The following is a 25,533-nucleotide window of genomic DNA, read 5'->3' as shown; positions in this document are numbered from 1 at the left end:
GTTGTCTTTACTTAGAACCTTTAGTTAATTATGGGAATATTCTTATACAATAACAAAGGTTATTTACCTAAGGAAATAGGCATTGGAAAGATAGAACACCCAGTATTTCCTTTTTAAGGACTATACTAAAAAACTAGTATTAAGAAAACTTTAGGTTATGTATAGGGTATATGTGCAAGATAAGTTAATGGTAGTAGCATCATTTATTAGAGTACAAGTTGAAGAATAACCTGCATGTCTACTGATAGGCATTAGTGGAAAATTAAAAATTGTTTTTAGCTGTTAAAACCAATGAACTAAAATTGCATCTATCAGTGTAAACAAGTCACAAAAATATGGTAAGTAAAAAAAAAAAAAGTAAAAATAGATGTATAACCATTTCCTATGGATGAAAAAGTTAAGGACATCAAGTGTTACTGCATATTGTTTGTGTATAAACTGGCATTTAAACATAAACATTTGGACATGACATACTCTTCTTTTATCAGTGCCTGTGTCTGAGGAGGAAGAAGGAGAAAAGAGTCTGGCAAAGAGAATATGGGAGGGCTGGGGTTATGGGATTGGGTTCAATCCTCAGAACCACATACAGATAAAATATTGTGTCCACCTATAACTAAAAAATAAACATTTATTTAAAAAAGATAATATAAGATTGCAACTATATTTGAAATATTTTATACCTTTGAAAAAAAGACCTGAAGTGAATTTAGGCAAATGTCAAAATTTATTAAGACTGGTGAATTATTATTAGGTGAATGGATGTTTATTTCAGACCATGTTATGAACCCCTTCAATATGGTATTGTAATTTATGTTTGACCTTATATTAATTTCCTAGAAGTGGCATAACAGGAGCCACAGAATGAGTGGCTTAAAATGGAAATTTCTCCACACTTAGATCATTTTAACTAAGTGTGGCAGTGCATGCCTGCAATCCCAGCTACTTGGGAGGCTGATTCAGGAGGATCTTGACCCTGTTTCAAAATAAGATTTTATAAAGGACTGAAAGGACTGAGAATGTAGCTCAGTAGATAGAGTGCTTGCCTAGTATGTGTGAGACTCTGGGTTCAATTCCCCATACTGAGAAAAAGATGATATTAAAAAACTATGAACAATGAACATTTTTTTTTTTTTTTTGGTGGGAGGTGTACCAGGGATTGAACTCAGGGTCACTCAACCACTTAGCTACATCTCCAGCCCTATTTTGTATTTAGAGACAGGGTCTCACTGATTTGCTTAGCACCTTACCATTGCTAAGGCTGGCATTGAACTTGCAATCCTCCTACCTCAGCTTCCCAAGGCACTGGAAACCATGAACATATTTTTTGAGTAAGTGATAGATAAGAAAATACAAAATGACATATAAGAGGAAAGGAGGGGTAAGACAAGATAATACAAATCGAAGAAATGATTTACAGTAGAAGGGGTAGAGAGAGAAAAGGGGAGGGGAGGGGAGGGGAGGGGGGATAGTAGAGAATAGGACAGACAGCAGAATGCATCAGACACTAGAAAGGCAATTTGTCAATCAATGGAAGGGTAACTGATGTGATACTGCAATCTGTATACGGGGTAAAATTGGGAGTTCATAACCCACTTGAATCAAACTGTGAAATATGATGTATTAAGAACTATGTAATGTTTTGAACGACCAACAATAAAAAAAAAAAAAAAAGAAAATGCAAAGTGTCTAATAGGCTTTTTTAAAATTTGTGATTTGTACTTTTCTTTATTTAGTTTTTTTATGTGGTGTTGGGTATCCAACCCAGTGCCTCATGCATGCTAGGCAAGCACTCTACCACTGAGCCACAACCCGAGCCCAGTCTAATAGGCTTTTGATTGAAGATGAAGAGTATTTTATTGCTTATTTTGTTTTCTAAAAATTTTAACATCAGTATTTCTTTCACCCTTGTTTGTTTATTTTCTTTGGTGCTAAGAATCAAACCCAGGGTCTTGTGCATGCAAGGCAAACACCTTATACCTCCAGCACTTACTGTTTATTTTTTTCTACTTCACTTACTTAAATAGGAAGTTTAAGTTAATTAATTAAATAGTTAAGTTCATAGATAACAGTTGCCTTTCCATATTCTTCAGAACTTCCTGGAATTAAAAAATTTTCTTAAGAGTGTGTCACATTAGACTGGATAGAGAGAAAGGATGGGAGAGGAGGGGAGGAGTAGGGAGGATAGGAAGGGCAGCAGAATAGAATAGACAATATGAGTGAAGTATGTACATTCCATGTATGTATTATATATCAAAATGCATTCTACTGTCATGTATGACTAAAAAAAAATAAAAAATTTTCTAATTGTTACTCTATACTAATTTTCATAGTATCCATTCTGATTCTTTCCTCATTGTATAAACTCTAAATTTGTTATCTTGTACTGTAGATATTGCTTTGTATTTCACTGAAAGTCAGGCTATGTGTACTTCCTATCCTATTGAAATGACTTCTAGTGATTCTGTCTTCCTTCTTGACTTTTTTTCTTTTCTTTTATGGTACAGGAGATTGAATCTATGGCCTTGCTCAAGTGCTCTACCACTGAACTACACACTCTTGTTAGGTTGCCCAGGCTGGCCTCAAGCTATTGATCCCCCTGCCTCAGCCTCCAGAGTAGCTAAAATGACCAATGTGCACCACTGTACATGACCTGTCTTCCTTCTTTTATTCTAGAAAGAGTTGTCCTTCCTCTTCTCCAAGGCTAAGATTTTCATTTATAATCTTCTTTTAAAATAGCATTCGGGGGCTTGGGATGTGGCTTAAGCGGTGGCGCGCTCACCTGGCATGCGTGCGGCCTGGGTTTGGTCCTCAGCACCACATACAGACAAAGATGTTGTGTCCGCCGAAATCTGAAAAATAAATATTAAAATTCTCTCAAAAAAATAGCATTTGGAAGGCTGGGTGTAATAGTGGATGCCTATAATTCCAGTGACTTGGGAGGCTGAGGCAGGAGGATTGCAAGTTCGAGACCAACTTCAGCAATATAGCAAGACCCTTCGCAACTTAGTGAGACCCTGTCTCAAAAAATAAAAAAGGGCTGGGGTTATGGCTCTGTGATTAAGTGCCTCTGGTATCAAAAAATAAAAATTAAAAATAGGACTGGGAATTGAACTGAGGGGCTGGACACACATTGTACCATTGAGGTATACTCCCAGCCCTGCCACTTAGAATTTTCATACCAGCCCCTCCTGTTGGCTTCATTGTTTATCCCCCTTCTCTCTGTTACTTTAATATGTTCTCATCTGCTCAATCTTTTTCTCACTGCTAGCCATCATGTTGATATACTCTTTCTTTAAAGGAAAAAGAAAGAGCACCAAACGTGAAGGCAGAAGACCTTTTCTAGCTGTTGCTATTCTTAAAGCTTCTCTCCCTCCCTGGATCACTAGCCTTGTTAAGCAGGGGCCATGGGCCAGTGTTTTCATTCCTGATTACTTGCTCTCTCCTTCAACCTCAGTGCCCTCAGAGGGGCCCACTGAGCTAGAGGCCTCATCCTCACACCACACAGCCTCTTGATACTGTCCATTGTTCCTTTCCTAAAAATCTCCTCTGACTTCATGCCACTGAGGTTCCCTTATTTTCCCACCTTCTCTACTTAATTCTCCCGACCTCACCTAAGAACCTGTCCTCATCCTCACAATTTAATAAACTCTCAAGTTTTACCTGTCATCTCCATGACCTTCCTCTGATCCTGCCTCCCTCTGCATCTCTAAACCTCAGGGGTTCCGCAGTCTCTGTAGATTTCCCACTAATGCCTTATTGTAAAATGATGTAATATGGTCTCTGTCCCCGGTCCTTGGCACAGAGCTCCTAAAATCCTTATAATTGCCTGGGTGGTAGGAGAACCTTTTGTTCCCTTGTTTGGCCTCTGCCCCCTGCCCTCTCCTAAAGACAGGACTCTTTAGATAAGGGTGCAGGGGAATCTTTCATTCTAACATTTGGTCTTTGATCCTAATTCCTGAAACAGAGCTTCTACATGCTCTGGGATTTCCTGAGTAATAAGAGCATCTTTTGTACTAATGAGATGGACTCTTGGTGGAGTCCGGTCACAAAATGCCCCAGTCGTGATCATAAGCTTAGAGATTTCTGCTTTAACTTCTGTTCTCTGAAGAGGAGACAGGGAGAGTTAAAGATTGATCATACTTGAATGATGAAGCCTCCACAAAAATCCCTGACCCAAGGGGTTTGGTGAGCTTCTGAATTGGTGAACATTTCCAAGTTTTGGAGAGTAGTGTGTCCTGACTGCACGAGAATAGAAACTTCTAAGCCTGGGACCCTTCCAAACTTCGATATATAACTTCTTCTTGCCATTCATACTTGTTTCTCTAAATGCTGTGAGCCACTCTAGCAAATTAACTCAAACCAAGGAGGGAGTAGTAGGAGCCCCAATTTATAGTCAGTTGGTCAGAAGTATAGTTGACCTCCTGGTACTTGTCATTGGAGTCCCAAGTGGTGGCTCTCTTGTGGTACTAAGCCTTTAACCTATGGAATTTGATCCTCTCTCCAGAGTGTCAGAACTGAATTGATAAGAAGATACCCAGCTGGTGTCCATGGGAGAATGGATTGCTGGGTGCATGAGGACCACACCCCCAATCTAGTGACAGAAGTGTTGAGTGACTGTGTAAGAGAGCAAGGGTTTGTTTTTTCCTATATCTTTTCAGACTTGTGCTCAAACTAAACATTAAACACATCAAGTTCCCCTATTAATTTGTTCTTTCCCTGTGTCCTGTACCAACTTCTTGAGTTTTCCCTATGATTGCAACTTGTCATCTTTGCCTCTTTCCTCTGCTTTCCCCTCCTACTTATACTTTTTTGGTTCAAATATTTTTCTGATTTTTCTAATCCCCAGCAGTTTCATTTATCTCTTCTATCTAGATAGATCCTGAATAATTTCTCCTACTAATTTTTTGAAATTAGAACAATATCAAATTAATTTTTATAGCCTCATCCATTTTCTTAAGATAGTGCCTACTTGATATTTATTAAAAGATGAATCTGTATAATTGTTAAAGTGGTATCGGACATATTGAATGGTTCTCTTTCTTATATTTAGTGTTTGTATTGTTATTAACTTTGACTTACATGGACTGATAAAAAACATTTAAAAATACCTTATTATATAAATCAATTATTTGTAACTCACTAAGGCTTGGATATAGTTTGTCCCCCAAAAGTTCATGTGCAGAAGCTTTTTCCCAGTGTAATGTATTGAGGTGGTAGATCTTTAAGAGGTGGGGCCTACAGGTGGTTAGGTCATGAAAGCACTGCCATTGGAAAGGATTGATGTTGGTATTTGGAGTGGGTTGATTCCTGTGAGAATAATTGGTTGTAAAAGAGTGAACCAGGGAGCTGGTGTTAGTTCATTGGTAGAGCGCTTGCCTAGCATGTGTGAGGCCCTGGGTTCGATCCTCAGCACCACATAAAGGTAAAGATAAAGAAAGAAATTGTATCCATCTATAACTACAATAAACAAATAACAAATAAATAAATAAATAAATAAAATTAAAAAAGGGTAAACCAGGATCCTCTTCATCTTGCACATACTTCTGCTATGATGACATCTGCTGTCTTGTAGTACATTTAGAAGGTGCTTTTCAGAGGTCAAACAGATGGGACTGCCTCATCTTGGACTTTCAGTCTAAAAACTGTAAGCCAGATAATCATCTTTTCTGTAAAAAGTACCCAGTCTCAGGTATTGTGTTGTAATAACACAAAACAGACTAATACATGACTCCAGTTATGTGGTATATATATTTTGATAGTGATAATGAACTTCAGTAGTCAAATTCCATTTTGTTTCCTCCCTAAGATTGGCTTCTTATTTAATTTTATTAACCTTGCCTATTGTAAATCCATTTATCCATTTATTTCTAAGAAGAAAAAGTAGGCCCAAATCTCCATCATGTCAGCTTAGGAACTGAATTACTCAACAAGACTCCTAAAGTGCAAGAAGTAAAATAAAGAATCAATAAATGGGTTGGTATTAAACTAAAAAGCTACTTCACAGCAAAGGAAACAATCAAGAATGTGAAGAGAGAGCCTATAGAATAGAAGAAAATCTTTACCACCTGCACTTTAGATAGAGCACTAATCTTCAGGATATATAAAGAACTCAAAAAACTTAACACACACAAAAACCCCAAATAACCCAATCAGTAAATGGGCTAAGGAACTGAACAAACACGTCACAGAAGAAGAAATACGAATTGTCAACAAATATAGGAAAAAATGTTCAACATCAGTAGCAATTAGAGAAATGCAAATCAAAACTGCACTGAGATTTCATCTCACTCCAGTCAGAATGGCAATTATCAACAACACAAGTAATAATAAATGTTGACCAGGATGTGGGGGAAAAAGTTCACTCATACATTACCAGTGGGACTGCAGATTGGTGAAATCACTCTAGAAAGCTGTGTGGAGATTCCTCAGAAAACTTGGAACCAAAAAATGGAACCACCATTTGACCCACCTATCCCACTCCTTGATTTATACCCCAAGAACTTAAAATAGCATTACTATAGTGATGCAGTCATGTTTCTGTTATTTCCTGTATCTTTGCAGTCTAAAAATGTGGGCAGTTTTCTGCAGACCTTCCAGGTTATCACTTTATTTTTGCTCTCAAGGAGAAAAAACAGTTGCCCTAAGTACTCACATGTGAAGTACTCCCTCTCCTTTCGTGTTTTCTTCTTGCAGGGTGAGTCTTCAGACTCTGTCTGCTCTTGGGATTTAAAGACCTGGGATGCTTGTGTTGGTCTCTCATGGAGTCTCACATCTTCCTGAGGCTCCTTTCGGGGGCCTTCTCCACATCATGACCCAGTGCCCTAGTGGTTTTCTGAATGTGCTGCTTTTGTTTTCCCAATGTGGTTTCCATGTTGCTGGCTTTTGAAGCAGAAAATTTATAATCTCCTTCAGGAGTGGGATCTTCATATTTGCTTTCTTGAGACCTCATGTTATAATGAATCTTTATAACTTACTAATAGTCCCGTTTGCTGTAGATTGATCTTGGCTATGGCATAGCTGTTCTGATCCTTGTTTTACTGTAAGCCTTACTACATTACATCAGCAGCAGGTATTTTTGCTTTTGCTAACAAATCGTTTCTTCTGAGATAGGCCTTCTTTGTTTAGCCACATTTGCAGTTTCTCGGGCCTTTCATTTTTTTTTGTTTTCTTCGTGTTTCTGTGTATTTTCTTTTCTTGGAGATATACTTAAAATTATTCTTATGGGCTCCTCCTTCCCTGTTATCTTATCTCCCTCTCTTCCTTCTTCCTTTCCTCTTGGCTTAGCTCATTAGTTTTGAAGTTCAGATTTCTTTTTTTTTTTTGGATTGGATATTTAACCCAGAGACACTTTACCACCAAGCTATATCCCCTTTTAGTATGTATGTATGTATGTATGTATCTATCTATCTATCTATCTATTAATTATCATTTTGTACCAGGGATGGAACTCAGGAGTGCTTAACCTCTAAGCTATATCCCCAGCCCTTTATAATTTTTTATTTTGAGATAGGCTCTTGCTGAGTTGCTTAGGGCCTCACAAAGTTGTTGAGGCTGGGTTTGAATTCATGATCCTTCTACCTCAGTCTCCCAAGCTGCTGGGATTACAGGCATGTGCCACTGTACCCAGCTTAGTTTTTATTTTGAGATAAGGTCTAAGTTGTTGAGGCTAGCCTCCAACTTGTGGTCCCCTGTCTCAGCCTCCCATATCTTCTTTTTTTTATTTTGTTTTAGACCTTAGTAATCGTTTTGAGGGACTTAATACGATCTCATTATTTTCCAACCAGGTATAGTGGTACATGCCGGTAATCCCAGGCAGGAGGATTGCAAGTTGGAGGCTATAATGGGCAACTTAAACTCTGTCTCAAAAAAAAGGGGGGGGGAAGGGTGGCTGGGGATGTGGCTTAGTGATAAAGTGCCTACCTACAATGTCTGAGGCCCTGGGTTCCATCCCTGGGACTACCAAAAACAAGAGAAAAAAATAGCATTTTAACCTATTTTAAAGATGGGTAGAGTTTGAGAGAGAAGAAATCAGTCTGATTACATTGAGGCTCTGTAATAAAAAGACTGAGGAAAAAATAGAATGTTCTGGGTTGGATGGACTTTTTGCATTCTGTCTACATTTCAAACCTATCCATTTGGAACAGATAAGCTTGAGTCCTGCAGAACTGGCAGTGTTGGGTTAGGATAGTTGTTAATGTTTTTATTCTGGACAACTGTTGCCTTGAGATATGCATTTTGTGGCTTTTATTTTTCATGGTCTTTCTTTAGGTAGAGGCAGGGAAAAATGTGATTCAGATAGTATTTGCTTTCCACAATTACTTTTAATTGAAAAATAAGACAAGAGATTTAAAAGAAAATATATCATTGCTTTTATTCTTTTTTTCCTTTCTACACATGGCAGATAAGAGATAGGAAAGCAACATCGTTACATTTTTAATAGCTTTTCTGTAAAGCAGTTGGAACCCTCTCCCCCTGCCAAGTTATATTACATTTATCACAGTATTTCGTGAACTAGAGAGTCATCTACAATTTTGCTGTGGGAGAATAGAGGTCCAGAGTTCACACAGCTTTTCAGAATCAGGTATAAAACCTCTTGACTCCTGTCAAGACCCTTGCCACAGGGCATCCTGCTGATGTGCAGTATTTAATTCATTTTGTGCAATGAGAACCAGTGTCTATTTGTTGAGGCAAGACCTGGAAGGGTAACAAAATTTTGTTTGAAGTTTTCCCAGATGATCGCCTTTGTTTTGTAGCATCTCATTTCCTTCTACTCAGAAATTTTGCTTGTGGAAGTGATCACAAGGTTTGTTCTTATCAATTTTCTCAGCCTCCTTCTGCTTTCTTGCTTATGATTCAGATCTTGGAATCACCTTAGGCCTTTTTGCCCAAGAGATCTTAGGATCTCTTGGTTTGTCCCTGTGGCAGAGCAGGCCTCCTTCTCTGGTGACTGGAAAGACTATATCCTCTCAGTTGGATTCTTTGGAGTTTTCCTTTGTCCTGATACACATTGGCACAATGCCTGGGTTGTACCTCCAGTATAGCCAAATATTTACTTCTGAGTGTGGTCAGAGAAGTTTATGGTCATTCGTGTTACACCCTTTTAATTCTTCTTAGTGGAGAGTGCAGCAGCATTTTCTTTCTGGGGTTCCAGATCCTTTATCCAGAGAGTTTTGTCCATTGTGGCCTCGTGGAAGCTCGTTGTTGGACCACAAGTGAATTTGGGCCATGAGAAGTTGTCAGTATTGTCTAGGCCTAGGACCCCTATGCTCTGTGAGCTGGATAAGCTGGAATTCTTCTTGTGCACATCCATTCTGTCCTCTTTTGTGGTGGGTGAATTAAAACTAAATGATAAGAAAAGATTGTATAACAGTGACTAGTCATTGGCTGGTGACTTCTTTTTAACTGTGTTCTCTTATTTAAGTTTTATTTCTTTTTATCAGCATTTGCCCAAACAATATTAAAATTTTTCCTGTTAAATACTTGTAACTAGAATGGCCTCTCTTATTGATGAAAACATTTGATAATTTTGATTCCTGTGTACTTAGTAACTCTAGCTCTTATTTTTAAATATTTTATAGCAGCTCTATTAAGATACCATATAATTCATCCATTTAGCATGTTAAAATTCAGTCATTTTTAGGCTATCATGGAATTGAATTAAGTTTAGAATATTTTTATCTCCTTATTAGCAGTTACTACCCACTTCTGCAGAGTCCCCCAGCCCTAGGCAGCCTCTAATCTACTTTGCTTTGTGAATTTGACTATCTGAACATTTCATATAAATGAAATCATAGAATAAAGTGATGTGACTGTTTTTTTCACTTAAGATTTATCCATGTCTTGCTTTTGGTTTTTCTGAACCATGGATGAAACTTCAGTTATGAATTTGGGGGGCACAAATATCCATTCCGTAGCAGATGGTGTGGTGGCATTTTGACAAAGGAATCCCTCCTTTTCTCCTCCACCCCCGTCCTTGTCTTTGAATACTTGCTGACAGTTGCTATTCTTTCCTCTCCTTTGCTCTCTAGTTGTTTTCATGGAATCTGCTACGCCTGTTTAGTTTTATGTGGTCTTATTTTTGAAAACTGTTCCCTTTTAGATCCTTACATCATTATGACTGTTCTCTAAGTTCCTGGATTTTTTTTTCTTTTGCATGCTAAAGTAGTTTGAACTGAACCTGGTGTTTTAGTACAAAGAACAACGTGATAAGGTGAAATTGTGTCCTTTACTTTCTGCAGAACCTTAAAAATGAAAAAGCCCATAACATTTCAAACATTCAGAAAGTGCAGAGAGGGCTGGGGCTATAGCTCAGTGGTAGAGTGTTTGCCTAGCATGCATGAGGCACTGGTTTCGTTCCTCAGCACCATATAAAAATAAACAAATAAAATAAAGGTATTCTGTCCATCTACAACTACAAAAAAAAATTTAAAAAAAGAAAGTACAGAGAATAATAAAACAGAACACTCACGTGTGTACCACCCCAATTTATTGTGTTGACATTTCATTTTGTTATTTTTGCCTCAGATTTTAACAAGTATTAACAAATGTATTTTTAAAATGTATTTTAAAAATGTATTTATCCATAATTCACTTACCACTCAAAATGTTGTACTGATGGGCATGTTGATTATTTGTATCTATTTGCTATTTATAAACATGGGTAAAATGAATGTTTCCTTGTGTGCTTGGTATGTAACAGAGATAGCCTTTGAAACAAACTTCTGGGCAATGGACAAGCAAAACAGTAAGTGATAAACTCCTCTGTAATATGTTGAGAAGTAAATCTTACAGCCACTTTTAATAACATACAGGAAAAGCTTTAGTTAAGGAAAAATGCTTTTTGTGTGATGGCCATTTAGGTGGAAAAACACTAAATTTTTTGTCCTACTTACATTTTTGGTTTAGTAATAATATGGCATACTGTTTTTCAAAACAGATACTTACATAACTATAAGGCAAACTAATGGAATACTGGAATTAGTAACAAAAATTGTTTTCATAAGATAATTTCAAAACAATTGTTTTTAAAACTATTATATAGACATCCTTTTAAAAAATATTTCTTAGTTATAAATGGATACAATATCTTTATTTATTTTTATGTGGGTGCTGAGAATTTAACCCAGTATCTTACGTGTGTGAGGCAAGCACTCTGCCACTAAGCTTCAACCCCAACCGCAAAGAGCTCTTTTCTTTGGTGATATTTCTATTTCTGGGCAGGGATAATTCCAAACCAGTACTTATTATTATTTTGCCATACTAAAATTCAAGCAAAAAGTTTTTACAGCCCTTTTAAAATTTCCATTGAAAAAACAGATAAGAGGGGCTGGAGTGTGACTCAGCAGTAGGGCACTCGCCTAGCACTTGCAAAGTCCAGCCATGATTCCCAGGTGGGCCCTGGACTTCTGGGATTAGTGATCCTTTTACCTTAGCCTCCCGAGTGGCTGGTAATACAGGCGTACATCACCATATTTGGCTTTTAAGCAAGATTTTGAAAACAATGGTAACATCAGTTTTATATTTAGAAAATATCATTTTTGGGGATAACACAATATATTAATAACACTCATTTGAAGAATTATTTCAGTATTCCTGTGAGATAAGTGATGGTTATATAGAGAATTTATTTAAACTGGGTGTCACATGGGTTTCTTCTTTTCATTAATTGTTTAGTCCATTCTTCTCTCTGGCCAGGAGATTGTCCATATATTTTGAGAAGTATGATATAAGCCCTTTAAAATGTTTTATTGATTGATTGGTGATACTAGGGATTGAACCAAGGGCTCTTTACCACTGAGCTATATCTCTATCCCTTCTTATTTTTTATTTTGAATAGGGTCTTGCTAAGTTGCTCAGGCTAGCCTGACCTTCAAGATGTTTTGATAAAAAGTCTGGATACTATTTCAAACATTGAGAGGATTCAGTTTTTTAAACAAAGTTCAGGGATCAGCTAGTAATATCCCCTGGTTTGTGAGACTGTAGGTCAAACACCACATAATTCAGTGCTTGCGCTGCATCTCACGGTGGTTTTATGCTTCCATTCCAGATAGCAGTGGTCATGGGTTCCTGTACAGCAGGAGGTGCTTATGTGCCTGCAATGGCAGATGAAAACATCATTGTACGCAAGCAGGGTACAATTTTCTTGGCAGGACCCCCTTTGGTAAGAATATGAACTCGACTGAAGTATATATGACATAAAATATACCACTTAACTGTGTTTTTTGGTTTGTTTTTTGGTACTGGAGACTGAACCCAAAGGATCTTTACCATTGAGCCACATCCCTGGCCCTTTTTTAAATGTTTAATTATTGAGACAGGGTCCCATTAAGTTACTTTGAACTTGTGAACTTGTGATCCTTCTGCTTCAGCCTCCTGAGTTGCTGGGATTGTAGGCATGTGTCACTGCCTCTGACTTAAATATATTTTGATGGTTTAAAAAATATTATGGTAATATATATATTTCATAAAATTTATCATCTTAAGTGTACAATTCTGTGGCATTAAGTATATTCATATTATTGTGCAGCCATCAGCCTACCCATCTCTAGAACTTTTTTGTCTTCCCCACTGAAAGCCATCAGACACTAACTCCTATTCTTCCCAGCTCTACCTCCTTGGCAACCACCACTTTCCTATCTGTCTCTGGATGTAGCTACTCTAGGTACCTTACATGTAAGTAGAATCATACAGTATTTGTCCTTTTATGAAAGGTTCACTTTGCATAATGTCCTTTTATGAATAGTTCACTTTGCATAATATCTCTGTTGTAGCAAATGTCAGTATTATATTTCTTTTAAAGGCTGAAAAACATTTCATTGTATGTGTATACCATATTTTGTTTATCTATCACCTGTTGACATTTGGGATACAATTTTGGACTATTATGACTAATACTACTATGAGTATGGGTGTACACATATCTGAGTTCTTGCCTTCATTTCTTTTGTGTATATGTAACTGGAAGTGGATTGCTGGGTTATATGGTATTCTGTAGTCACTCTTTTTAAGAATCACTTCATTGTTGTTTTTTTTTTTTTGTAACTTTAATTAATTAATTAATTAATTTATTTATATGGTGGTGAGGATTGAACCCAGTGCCTCACAGGTGCTAGGCAAATGCTCTACCACTGAGCCACAACCTCAGCTCCACTTCTTTTTTTTTTTTTTTTTTGACTGAATGACATTCCAGTGTATGGTTATGCTGCACTTTGTTTATTCATTTATCAGTTGATGGACATTTAGGTTGTCTCTTTTTTTGTTTTTTGGACATTATGAATAAGGGTGCTGGGAACATTCATGTACACATTTTTTATAGGACATGTTTTCATTTTCTTGGCATATACGTAGCAGAATTGCTGGGTCATTTGATAATCATGTTTGACATTTTGAGGAACTGCCAACCTATCCGAAACATGTTTTACCTTCCCACCAACAGTGCATGAGGGTTCTGATTTCTCCATATCCTCACCAATATTTGTATTTGTGTGTCGGTCTGATTGTAGCCATCCTGGAAGGAGTAAAGTAGTACCTCATTTTGGTTTTGATTAGCGTTTGCGTAATGGCTCATGATATTAAGCATCTTTTCATGTATTTATTGTCCATTTGTATATATTTGGAGACATGTCTATTCAGATCTTTTGCTCATTTTATAATTGGGCTATTTGTCTTTATTGGGTTGTAAAAATTCCTACATTCTCTTGATACAATTCCCTTATCAGATATATGATTTGCAAATAGTTTTTCTCATTCTATGGGCCTTTTGCTGTCTTGATGATGTCCTTCTTTGAAACACAAAATTTTTTAATTTTGATGAAGTTCAATTTATGTTTTTTTCCTTTTGTCACTTATATTTTTGGTTTCATATCCAAAAAAGCTTTGCCTAACCCAAGGTCATGAAGATTTATTCTTTTGTTTTCTTTTGAGAGTTTTATAATTTTAGTTCGTACATTAAAGTCCTGATCCCTTTAGGGATAGTGTGAGGTAAGGCTTAAGGAAGGGGTCCAGCAGTGCTTTACAAGTGGATATGCAGTTGTCCCAGCATCATTTGTAGATAAGACTGTCCTCTTCTCTGCATTGAGTGATCATGGCTGAAAAATGAACTGATTCTTTCTTCTAGCTCATCTTTACTATTTTTCACTTCAGTAACAAATTGAGAATTGTTAAATTAAGCAAGGTGCTCACATACAGTATATTAACTTTTGTATAAAATGGGGGAAATATACATTATATGCTTGTACAAGCATTAAAATTCTGTAAAAGATACAATAAGTATAGAGTAGAGGAAACAGGATGGGAGAATGGCCTTTGACTTTTGAATTTATGACCTATTAAAAAGGCTTTTCAAAGATTAAAAAAAAATAAGAGCAAGTTAGAATACCCGTGAGAGGGCTTAATTTTTAATGCTAGCAACCTTTATGAACTACTGGTGGAGCCAGCTATATAATTTGTAGACACTGGTACAAAATGAAAAATATGAGACTGCTTTTTCAAAAGTAGGAAAAAATATCATTAAGTACCTAAAGTATAAACCATTTCCCTTTCTTCTGTGGTCCTAAATTATAGTCATGGTTTTTTCTTTAAATTTATTTTTTTTCCTTCTTGGTACCAGGGATTAAACCCATGGGCTCTCAATCACTGGGTCACATCCCCCTTTTTATTTTTTATTTTGAGACAGGGTCTTGCTAAATTGCTCAGGGCCTTGCTAAGTTGCTGAGGCTGGCTTTGAACTTGCAATCCTCCTGTCTCAGCCTCCTGAGCTGCTGGGTTTATAGGCATGCACCACTGTGCCCAGCCTCAATTTACTTTCTAATGTTATGCTCCCTCTGGCATAAGAACTTCCCTTCCCAGGCATCTCTGCTTCCAGTGGGCCATCCCATCCCATAGAAGACACTATTCTCGGGGCTGGGGATGTGGCTCAAGCGGTAGCGCGCTCGCCTGGCATGCGTGCGGCCCGGGTTCAATCCTCAGCACCACATACCAACAAAGATGTTGTGTCCGCCGAGAACTAAAAAAATAAATAAATAAATATTAAAATTTCTCTCTCTCTCTCTCTCTCTCTCTCTCTCTCTCTCTCTCTCTCTCTCTCTCTCCCTCCTCTCTCACTCTCTCTTTAAAAAAAAAAAAAAGACACTATTCTCAACAGATGTGCAGCCTCCATGCCCAGGATGTGCTTGTTGCCTAGATCAAGAGAGGATAGGAGGTTAGCTTCCACCTCCCACCCTGTTCCCTGCTGTAGACCACACCTCCATAATGCAGCTCAGGACAGTGACTGTCTTGTGGTGCTTCATCTTGAGACACGGATTCTCCCTGCACCTTCTCTGCACCCACTTGAGGCACATGCCGCAACAATTGTTAGGTGGGCATGGGGAAGAGGAGGTGGGCCCGGGTACAGGTCAGGAGGAAGCACAGAGCTAAACTCATCCCAGGAAGGTGGCAAAGGCAGATCAGGAAAGAACTGAGACTCCAAGCCCCAACATATGTGCCCTTTTGTCCTCTCAGATGTCACTTACAAAACACATATTCAAAGATTAAGAATTTTAAAGATTGCTGGGTGGTGGCATGTACCTATTGTCCCAGCACTTGGGAGGCTGAAGCAGGAGGCTCTCTTGAGCCCAAAATTCTAGACCAGCCTGAGCAAGTTAGCAAGATTCTGTTTTAAAACAAATCAGAACAAGAATTTCCAAGATTAAGAATGCAGAGATTAAGAATTTCAAGAGGGTGACCACAGAGCATTAAACCCCAATCACGGGACTCTGCTGAGAGTGAAGCACTATTCAGCCTTACAGGCCATCCACCCAGGATGACTGGATTTTGTCTCTGATGCTTTTTCTCACCTTTGCTTGGGCTGACTGCACATCAGTGACTTGGTGGTGCATTCTTTGCTTTGTCATATTTCAGTCACATAGTGATCCTAGACTTGAATGATTAGTACACCTTCTAACAAAATACCCCACAATATAAGAAAAATCCAGTGCTATGCAGTAGGTAAAAAGAGGAATGTTGTCAAGCAAGTTATAAAACTATATTATACACACAGTGGAATATTATTCAGGCATATATAAAAATGTGAAGTTTTGACATATTACAACATAGCTGGTCCTCGTAAACATCATGCCAGACAAAAAAGGGCACATATTAAATGATGCTACTTGTGTGAAATATTTAGAATAGGTAAATTCATAGATACAAGAAGGATCAGTGTTGCCAAGGACTGGGAGCAGGGTGGGAGGGGGAGAGACTACTTATGTGGATGGATTGATGAAATGATCTGGAACTAGATATTGGGGACAGTTTCAGAATCTTGGGAATATGTGCAAAGCTACTGAATTGAATGCTTTTGTGCAAAATGCTGAATTTTATGATATGTGGATTATATTTTAAAAAGTAAGTTTATCACTTCAAAAAGTCAAAGAATCATCTTTGGTTTTGGAATACGAATACAAATTTATTTAAAAGAGTATGTTAAGGAGTTCATGCTTGCTGGGCATGGTGGCACATGCCTTTAATCCCATTGGCTTGGGAGGCTGAGGCAGGAGGATTATGAGTTCAAAACCAGCCTCAGCGAAAGCAAGGCACTAAGCAACTCAGTGAGACCCTGTCTCTAAATAAAATACAGAATAAGGCTGGGGATGTGGCTCAGTGTCCCTGAGTTCAATTCCTGGCACACACACAAAAAAAAAGTTTATGCTTTTGGGGGCTGGGGTTTTAACTCAGTGGTAGAGTGCTTGCCTAGCATGTGTGAGGCATCACATACAAAAATAAGCAAATAAGATAAAGGCATGCAGAGTTGGGAATGTGGCTCAGCGGTAGAGCGCTCGCCTAGCACGGGCAGAACCTGGGTTTAATTCTCAGCACCACATAAAAAATAAAGGCGTTGTGTTGTGTCCATCTACAAAAAAGATATTCTCTCTCTCTCTCTCAAAAAAAAAAAAAAAGGCATGCTGTCCATCTACAACTAGAAAAAAGTTTTTTTAAAAAAGTACATGCTTTGATGTAGTGTATTTCGATGTTCATAGCAGCACGATTTACAATAGCTAGACTGTGGAACCAACTTAGATGCCCTTCAATAGATGAATGGATTAAAAAATGTGGCATTTATACACAATGGAGTATTACTCAACACTAAAAAAATGACAAAATCATGGAATTTGCAGGGAAATGGATGGCATTAGAGCAGATTATGCTAAGTGAAGCTAGCCAATCCCTAAGAAACAAATGCCAAATGTCTTCTTTGATATAAGGAGAGCAACTAAAAACAGAGCAGGGAGGAAGAGCATGGGAAAAAGATTAACATTAAACAGGGACGAGAGGTGGGAGGGAAAGGGAGAGAGAAGGGAAATTGCATGGAAATGGAAGGTGACCCTCATTGTTTTACAAAATTTACATATAAGAGGATGTGAGGGTAAAGGGGAAAAAATATCAAGGGAGAGAAATGAATTACAGTAGATGGGGTAGAGATAGAAGATGGGAGGGGAGGGGAGGGGAGGGGGGATAGTAGAGGATAGGAAAGGTAGCAGAATACAACAGCCACTAATATGGCAGTATGTAAAAATGTGGATGTGTAACCGATGTGATTCTGCAGTCTGTATACGGGGTAAAAATGGGAGTTCATAACCCACTTGAATCAATTGTATGAAATATGATATGTCAAGAGCTTTGTAATGTTTTGAACAACCAATAAAAAATAAAATATAAACAAAAAAAATAAACCTCAAAGAGATGTTATCTGAGATGAAAAAAAAGAAGTTCATGCTTTGATGTAGTGTATTTCCCAAGTGATAATATTAATTTTTTATAAAATTATAAAAAATTATTTTTTATAAAATTATGGAAGATAAGGTAAGCTGAATGATTGCCATTTTAAAAGTAATTAAAGTAATTTTAAAAGTAATTTAAAAGTAATTAAAGTCTCAAGGTTTTATTCCAAATGCTGGCAATTCCTTAACACTCTCATGCTGATGTAATAGCTGTCATGGATTAACAGAAGAAGAAAATGCAAAGTTTATCTCTGTAGAGTTGTTCTATATCGTTTACTTTCTATTAGTAGTTCTTACTTTTCATTAGAAAAGGAGTAAAGAAATTTGAAAACGTCTACTGGAAATATAGGCAGCATCTTAATAACTGGAGTAAAGTGTCTGTTCTTTGGATTCAGATTTTTGTGTCAGAAAGAAACAGCTCAAACAGCCAGAGAAGCCTCAAGTCCTCTAAAACTGAACCTCCCTCGGTGGTCTGACTGCCTTTGGAAGCCCATGGTTAGGGGAGGGGGAAAAAAAAAAAAGCAGGCACCCCATCCAGAATTGAGAGTTCTCAATTCTGACCCCTGCAGACTGTGGAAAAAGGGCTCTGCAGTTTCACGGTGTGACATTCAGGTGCTGTTACTTTGAGTAGCTGAGAGTGATTGGAACAAGGGGATAGTAATAAGCTTTAGAAGGAGCTTTTTGTTCTCCTGTCTTGTTTCTTTTCTGAACTTGTTATTTAGTAGAACAAGCTGTTTTAATTTTCTCCAACTTTTATCATCTTTGCACTTACCACAGTATCAAACATATTGTGGGTGTTCAATGAATATTAACTGATGACAAATCCTTGTTTTTTTTTCAGTTGATATTAGTCAGATATTTAAAAATAAATATAGTATATCTGTTGTTTATTCCTTTTTACAACTTTAAATATCCAGACACCTCTTATAATTAGTTATTGTCTGGACTGAATGCTATTGTACACTGAAATTTTTGGAAAGAATAGAACCAATAATTGGTTCCTGGGGGCGGAATAATTGGAGTTGGAAATTTTAATTATTTCTCCCTGTGGAAAGATATTTAAGACAGAACTTTTGATGTGGTGAATGATAGATAAGTCATTTCTATGCTGTATTTTAGATTAACGTTCATTATTCTAATAAAAACCTTTCCTATGTGAAAAAGAAGAAACAAATTAATCAACCCAAAGACGTAGGAATCAATATATAATTCCTGAGGGATCAGCTTGGCATTTAGCATTAAATGATTTTTCTCTTTTTTTCCTGTTGCAATTTCTTAGGCTTAATTGAGTCATTCTTGATTTATTACTTGAGGTTTCTTTCTTTTTGGTCACATCTACTAGAGCTTAGATTTAGGTACTTTTGGAGACTTTTTCTCCCTAAACGTAGAATACAGAATTGGTGATAATAACTGGAATTTTACAGCCTAGTAATCAAGTATTTGAAGACAAAAAAAATCATGGTCCTGCCCCAAGGAACACTCAATGATGATAGATTCGTGCAAATTTTTGAAACCCAGTCTGGCAAGAGTCTGAGGTTTAATTCTGTGGACCACAGAGAGACAGGCATTACTCTGTCATTCACCTTGTGGAGGCCTGCGTGGGTCAGGGAAGAGGTATGGAGCAAGCAACTGGAGATAGGTCTCACAGGCTAAGGGAATTAACGCAGTAGGTGAGAGGAGAAGGGATCCCAGGCAGTGGGAGGAGCGTGCACAGACTCAAAGGCTTTCCAGTGTGTTGAGGCAACGAGCATCATGGAGGAGAAGGTATGAGCCCTCCATCAGAATCCCCTGGGCCCAAGTCAGACTCCATTGCTTTCACAGGGGCTGTGGGAATGTTCTTGATGAGGTTGGGTTCAGAGTTTTCATCTGGAAATTAGAGATAACCTCTTGGTTTGCTAGTAAATGAAATGAGAACACTTAGTTCTTCATCTCTGTGGAAGAGTGTAAATGTGGTCAGGTTAGGAGATGAATTCATTAGGAAAGAAAGCATTTTGTATCTCCAGTGGATCAGTCACTGTTGATTTTTATCCTTGTAGGTTAAAGCGGCTACTGGTGAAGAGGTGTCTGCTGAAGATCTTGGAGGTGCTGATCTTCATTGCAGGTGAAACAGGAATGGTTCTTTCTTTTTAGGATTGATTGTCATTTTGTTTATTTAACAGAGGTTTTACATTATTATTGTTATTAATAATTTATTATTATTTACCAGTGTTAAGCTTGCCAGACCAAACTAATTTAATTGTTCCCAGTCAACTGTTCTGGGATCAATTCTTTGGATTACAGTTGCATTTTGGAATGCAATTCTACATGCATTGCATTGGATGCAAGTTGAGCATCAGCTTTTTCATTATAGCTGAGAAGGGTTGTAGAGACAGGTTTCTTGTGTATTTTAACAAACACCCTTAGAGCGCCCTTATTTTACAGGTGGGATTGAGGGGCTTGGTGATACAGGACAGGAAAGTGGGGTGATAAAGATAAGTGTAAGAGGACCATATCAGAGGCTAGGACAGCAGGATCAAGTACTCCTTTAGGATCTGAGAAGTTAGAGATACTTGGAGACATCCACATAGAGATTGTTGGGCAGGCAGTTGGCTGTAAGAGTCTGGAGGCGAGATCAGGACTGGAGATTTTTATTTGGGGATCATCTGCACAGAGGTGGAATTTAAAACCTTTGGATTAGGCGAGCTCACCTCATCATGAATGCAAACAGAAAAGAAGGCCCAGCACCATGTCCTGGATGGCAAGCAGATCTGATCACCAAGTTGACTGGCCTGGCAGGTGTAGTAAGCTTCCCTTTGCTCTGCCATATCATAGACCCAGGAGGCTGTGGGAAGAGGCCAGGTGAGAAGAGGGCAATGGGTGGTAAGATTCCACTTTCCTTTCAGAAACCTGCTGTGCCTTTGAATAGCTGGTTAAAGGACCTTTGTTTTAGTTTTTTATTCATTCCTTTCACATGGAGCATTTATTGTGGATAGATTGATAGTATGGTTATGAGTAATAAAAAAATTCCAGCTCTAGTCCCAACCCTTCATGATTTATAATTTAATTAGGTACATAAGAGAAATGAATTAATTAATTAAAAATTACAAAATAAATATACTAACATGCTTACAGTTTTAGGAAGAATGATTAAAGGAATGACTAGGGTGGAGTTGACAGTCTTTGAGAAAAGCTTGGCAGGTGAGGTGAGTGTTGTCAAATGGGAACAGAACTCTTGTTTATTAGGTAAGCGACTGTGTGAGCATAGGTGCAGTGTGACTGTGCCTCTGTCCATTTACCCACCCTTGCAAGGAGATCAGCACGGGATTTCCCTGGCTGTGGTGCCTGTGCCAATCCGAGAGTCCGGGATGCAGGTAGAAAAAGGCGAGTTAGAAACATAGTACAGAATGGACTAATGTTTGTAGGTACTTAATGAAAGGAAGGAGAGGGAGATGGTATTTGAGGACCATTCGTTTTTATAAATTTTAAAAAGCAAAGCTCTAGGCAGTGTATCAAATTAGGGATGTAGATTCTGCTTTTGTCTTGTATTCATCTGTTACCCTTGTGACTTAGACAAACTACCTAGCCTCCTTGAGCCTCATTTACTTATGTGTAAGACGAAGATTTGAATGGTACCTACCTTATAGTAATTTCTAGTATACACCAAGCACTCTATTACTATAATTATTGTTGTTCATAATAATTCATTTAAAATATTTGGAAATGAATAGATGCTGATCACATTTAAAAAAACACATAAAATTAATAGTCACAAATTGCCTTGTCTCTTTGTCATTGTAAATACATTTTTTTTAGTTGTAGTTGGACACAATACCTTTATTTCACTTATTTATTTTTATGTGGTGCTGAGGATTGAACCCAGAGTCTTGCACGTGCGAGGCGAGCACTCTACCGCTGAGCCACAACCCCAGCCCATAAATACATATTTATACCATTCTGATTACTTATCCATAAGAGCTAATTTGATTTAAAAAAAGGGACTTATGTAAGTAACTCATCAAAGATTTTCTTTTCCTGCTGTTTTGGTAAATATTAAGCAGTTTTTATTAGAAATCATTGTATTTTGAGTAAGTGATTCCTTCTGTTTCTGTTTCTTACCGAATTACAGCAGTTAGCAGTCAGCAGTAATAGCTGGTATTATGCATGAAGTATTTAAAATGATAGGGTTAAGGGCTTGCTCATCAGTGGAGTACTTGCCTAGCATACATGAGGTCCTGAGGTTGATAGTTAGCATCAAAAAATAAATAAATAAATAAAAGGTCACCTGTAAACTGTATATTAAAGAAACTGAAGGGTCTGCCACTTGAAGAGCATTGGAAGGCTATAAAGAGAGTAAATTTGGTCTCTACTCTTGTTAAGGAGTATCCAATCCAGGGGTAGAGTAATGTAACCCACCATGAGAGCCCAGCTCTGAGAAGGTCTCCCAAAGGTTGGGCGGTGTCCTTAAGCAGGATGTTAAAACAGTGCAGCAGCATAGTCCTTAATCATAAAGTGAACCTAAATTCTGTTTTCAGGGATATATTTTTTTTTGTCTGACTTTACAGAATTTTAAAAATACTTTATTAGAAAGTCATTGTACATCTACATCTGAAAAAGCAAGGCATCTAGTTGGAACAGGACTAACTACCAGAGCAAGCCCAGACGTCATTCACTGCACTTGAAATTGAGCAGAAACTTCCATGGCTCTTACCACAGAGCTATTCCATCAATTTTCATTTTATCCATCTTCTGAGGGATGGTGTATTCAAACCTTTTTGTTACCTGTGACAACTTAGTCTCAGGGGTCTCTTGGTAAGAAGGGGCTCAGTCTCCCAGAATGAAAGACAATAGTTGGTGTCCTCATTAGAAGTTGAGCTAATTACAAACATTTGATGCTGTCACCACCTGCATGTGAAAGTGTGTATGAGGTACACAGTTGTGGTTTGAGGTACACGGAATGAACACTTAACAGAGGCCCTGGCCAGCAAGCAAGTCCCCAGGGTCTTGCAAAAAGTCAAGATTGGGAAATGGGAGGCCTGGGTTTCTGACACAGCTTCCCCCGTCCTCAGGCAAGGTATACCTCAGATTTTTTTATCTTTGTAAAACAAGATAATGCTCTTTTTCCAGGGACATTATAAGAATAGAACAAGATTACATTTATTAAAGTGTTTTGGAAGTAAAAGTGCGATTATTCTTAGATAACAGAAGGCATTTGGGGTGGAAGATATTTAATTCTGTTACTTTGCATTCTGGTTATTTTCATGTGCTTTACTCTATAGAAAATCTGGAGTCACTGACCACTATGCTTTGAATGATCATCATGCCCTTCACTTGACTAGAAAGGTTGTGAGGAGTCTGAATTATCAGAAGAAATTAGATGTGAGTAGGATGTGTTTTTCTTTCATTTTCCTGAAAAAAATTTTGGCGTATGCCACCTGAATCATGTTTTCACAATTTTTCTCGATTTCTCTAGGTTACCATTGAACCTTCTGAAGAGCCTTTATTTCCTGCTGATGAGATGTATGGAATAGTTGGTGCTAACCTCAAGCGGAATTTTGATGTCCGAGAGGTATGAGAAAGTGGAACTGTAAGCTGTAAGCCATGCTGGCAGTCTCTGTGTCTTCAGAGCTGAAGTTTTGTTACAGGGTATTCATGCACCAGGACTGATGTGGCTCTTAATGAGGAATAGTATACAGGAAAGATGTCTTTCCATGTGGTAGGTTTCACTGGTGCATACTCAAAGAGAGAGGGGGGAAAGTCTCTTAATGATTGGGAAGTTTTTCTTGCAGGAAAACAAGGCTTGGTTTGTTCATAGAACTCCGTATTCATGTGGACATTAGGAACTAGGTTGGGACAGTGTCACAATTTCCAACTGTTTCTTTTTGGTATTCTTATTTTAGGATATGGATAAAATGTCAGTAATTTGTTGGAAGGAAAAGGTACCCTTTTAGAGCAATATGACATTAGTGAGTAGTAAACTTGGTTACAGTGGAAGATGTTGCTATGGTTGCAGATTGCCAACATAGTGTTCTATAATCTAGATTGACAATTTTAGTGTTTGCATGAGCACATAAGCTTTTATGTTGTTCAATATCTGTAGCTAGCAAAATCATTTTTAAGCTAGGAAATTATTTTACTATCATATTCTATGCTAGGAAATTTAGTATTTTAAGTTACTTTTTCCCCTTGACTATAAAACAACAGTTATGTACTAGTAGAAAAGAAGAAAATAAATTTGCTTATAATTCCACCATCCAGAGAAAACAGCCAATATTTTGATGTTTTGACTTCATGTGTGTGTACAGTTGGCTCCCTGTATCCATGGGTTCTATATTTGTGGTTCTGCATCCTCGGATTCAACCAACTTCAGACTGAAAATATTTTAAAAAATAACATCTGTTTTGTACACGTACAGATTTCTTAGCATAATAACTATTTACATAGCATTTGCATTGTATTAAGTTTTATAAGTAATCTAGAGATGGTTTAAAGTATATGGGAGGGTATGTGTAGGTTATATGCAAATACTGTGACATTTTACATACGAACTTGAGCATCTGTGGATTTTGGTAAGAGGGCCTAGAACTAGTCCCTCATGGATTATGAGGGATGGCTGTATACATTTTTATATGGTTGAAATTTATTTGTGTATGTGTTTAATTTTTTTAAATTCTGCTTTTCCAGGTTATATTGTAAACACTTCCTCTTGACCTTTAAAGTTCTTCATCAAGCATTTTCTGTGGTTAGGTCCTAATCCCTATAATAGTACTTGGCAGGCTGGGAATGTGGCTCAAGCGGTAGCGCGCTCGCCTGGCATACGTGCGGCCCGGGTTCAATCCTCAGCACCACACACAAAACAAAGATGTTGTGTCCGCCGAAAACTAAAAAATAAATATTAAAAAAATTCTCTCTCTCTCTCTCTCTCTAAAAATAAATAAACAAATAAATAAATGTTACCTGCCCCATTTAAAAAAAAATAGTACTTGGCAACATGGTAGGCACTCAGCCAATGTTTTTTGAATGAGTTGATGAGTGTAATATTCCATTGTATAGACACGTGCGACTATTTTATTTGAGCAAAGCCTTACTATTACTAAAGGGCCTTACATTTTGGAATTTTATAGAGCTTCAACTGGCACTTCTCTTTAGCAAGGTAGCTTTGTTAACTGTAAGTTTTAGAATTAGGTCTTTAGTTTGACTTTTAATTATGCCTAGGCACAGAGAACATGGTACTTGGAATCTAATGTGCTTGAGAACCCAGTTGTTCCAGACAACCAAGTTTCTAGATGACTGAGAAGTTATCCTTTTTTAGCACAACCTTTTCTTCCTTTATTCAGAATGTGTTCTGTGCACATGTTGTTTCAGACACCAGGATTCAGAAGTGAACAAAAGAAGAGTCATGCTTTTTTTTTTTTTTTTTTAATTTTAATATTTATTTTTTAGTTTTTGGCGGATACAACATCTTTGTTTGTATGTGGTGCTGAGGATCGAACCCGGGCCGCACGCATGCCAGGCGACCGCGCTACCGCTTGAGCCATATCCCCAGCCCGAGAGTCATGCTTTTGTGAGGCTTCATTTTAATGGAAATCTTATAAAAAAGATTAACTCTTGCCTTCTTAAATGACCTGGGTTTCTAGATTTTGCTGCTCCATGCTCATCATAATTTATCACATTTTTCTATATTAACAAGCCTTGTACAGAGGTTTTGGCAGTGTATGGAGCCATGGATGGCACTGGAATCTAAGTCTAAAGACCTGACTTCTAGCTCATGTTCCCCTAGTTAGAAGTAGTGGGATTTGAC

At 37.7% G+C, this 25,533-nt stretch overlaps 1 protein-coding gene across 1 annotated transcript in view; it reads left to right on the top strand.

Moving 5' to 3' along the window:
• Mccc2 (methylcrotonyl-CoA carboxylase subunit 2) overlaps positions 1-25,533 on the top strand; it is an 86,446-nt gene that overhangs the window by 31,362 nt on the left and 29,551 nt on the right. The window contains exons 8-11 of the mRNA XM_026393235.2: positions 12,047-12,160; positions 19,793-19,857; positions 23,012-23,111; positions 23,206-23,301. Coding sequence (XP_026249020.2) covers positions 12,047-12,160; positions 19,793-19,857; positions 23,012-23,111; positions 23,206-23,301 — 375 coding nt within the window. The remainder of the gene's footprint in view (positions 1-12,046; positions 12,161-19,792; positions 19,858-23,011; positions 23,112-23,205; positions 23,302-25,533) is intronic.

This window comes from Urocitellus parryii, chromosome 1 (genome assembly GCF_045843805.1).
Source record: "Urocitellus parryii isolate mUroPar1 chromosome 1, mUroPar1.hap1, whole genome shotgun sequence".
NCBI classification, from domain to species: domain Eukaryota; kingdom Metazoa; phylum Chordata; class Mammalia; order Rodentia; family Sciuridae; genus Urocitellus; species Urocitellus parryii.
The sequence above is the reverse complement of the archived record's forward strand: the minus strand, read 5'-3'. Positions and strand labels throughout refer to the sequence as shown.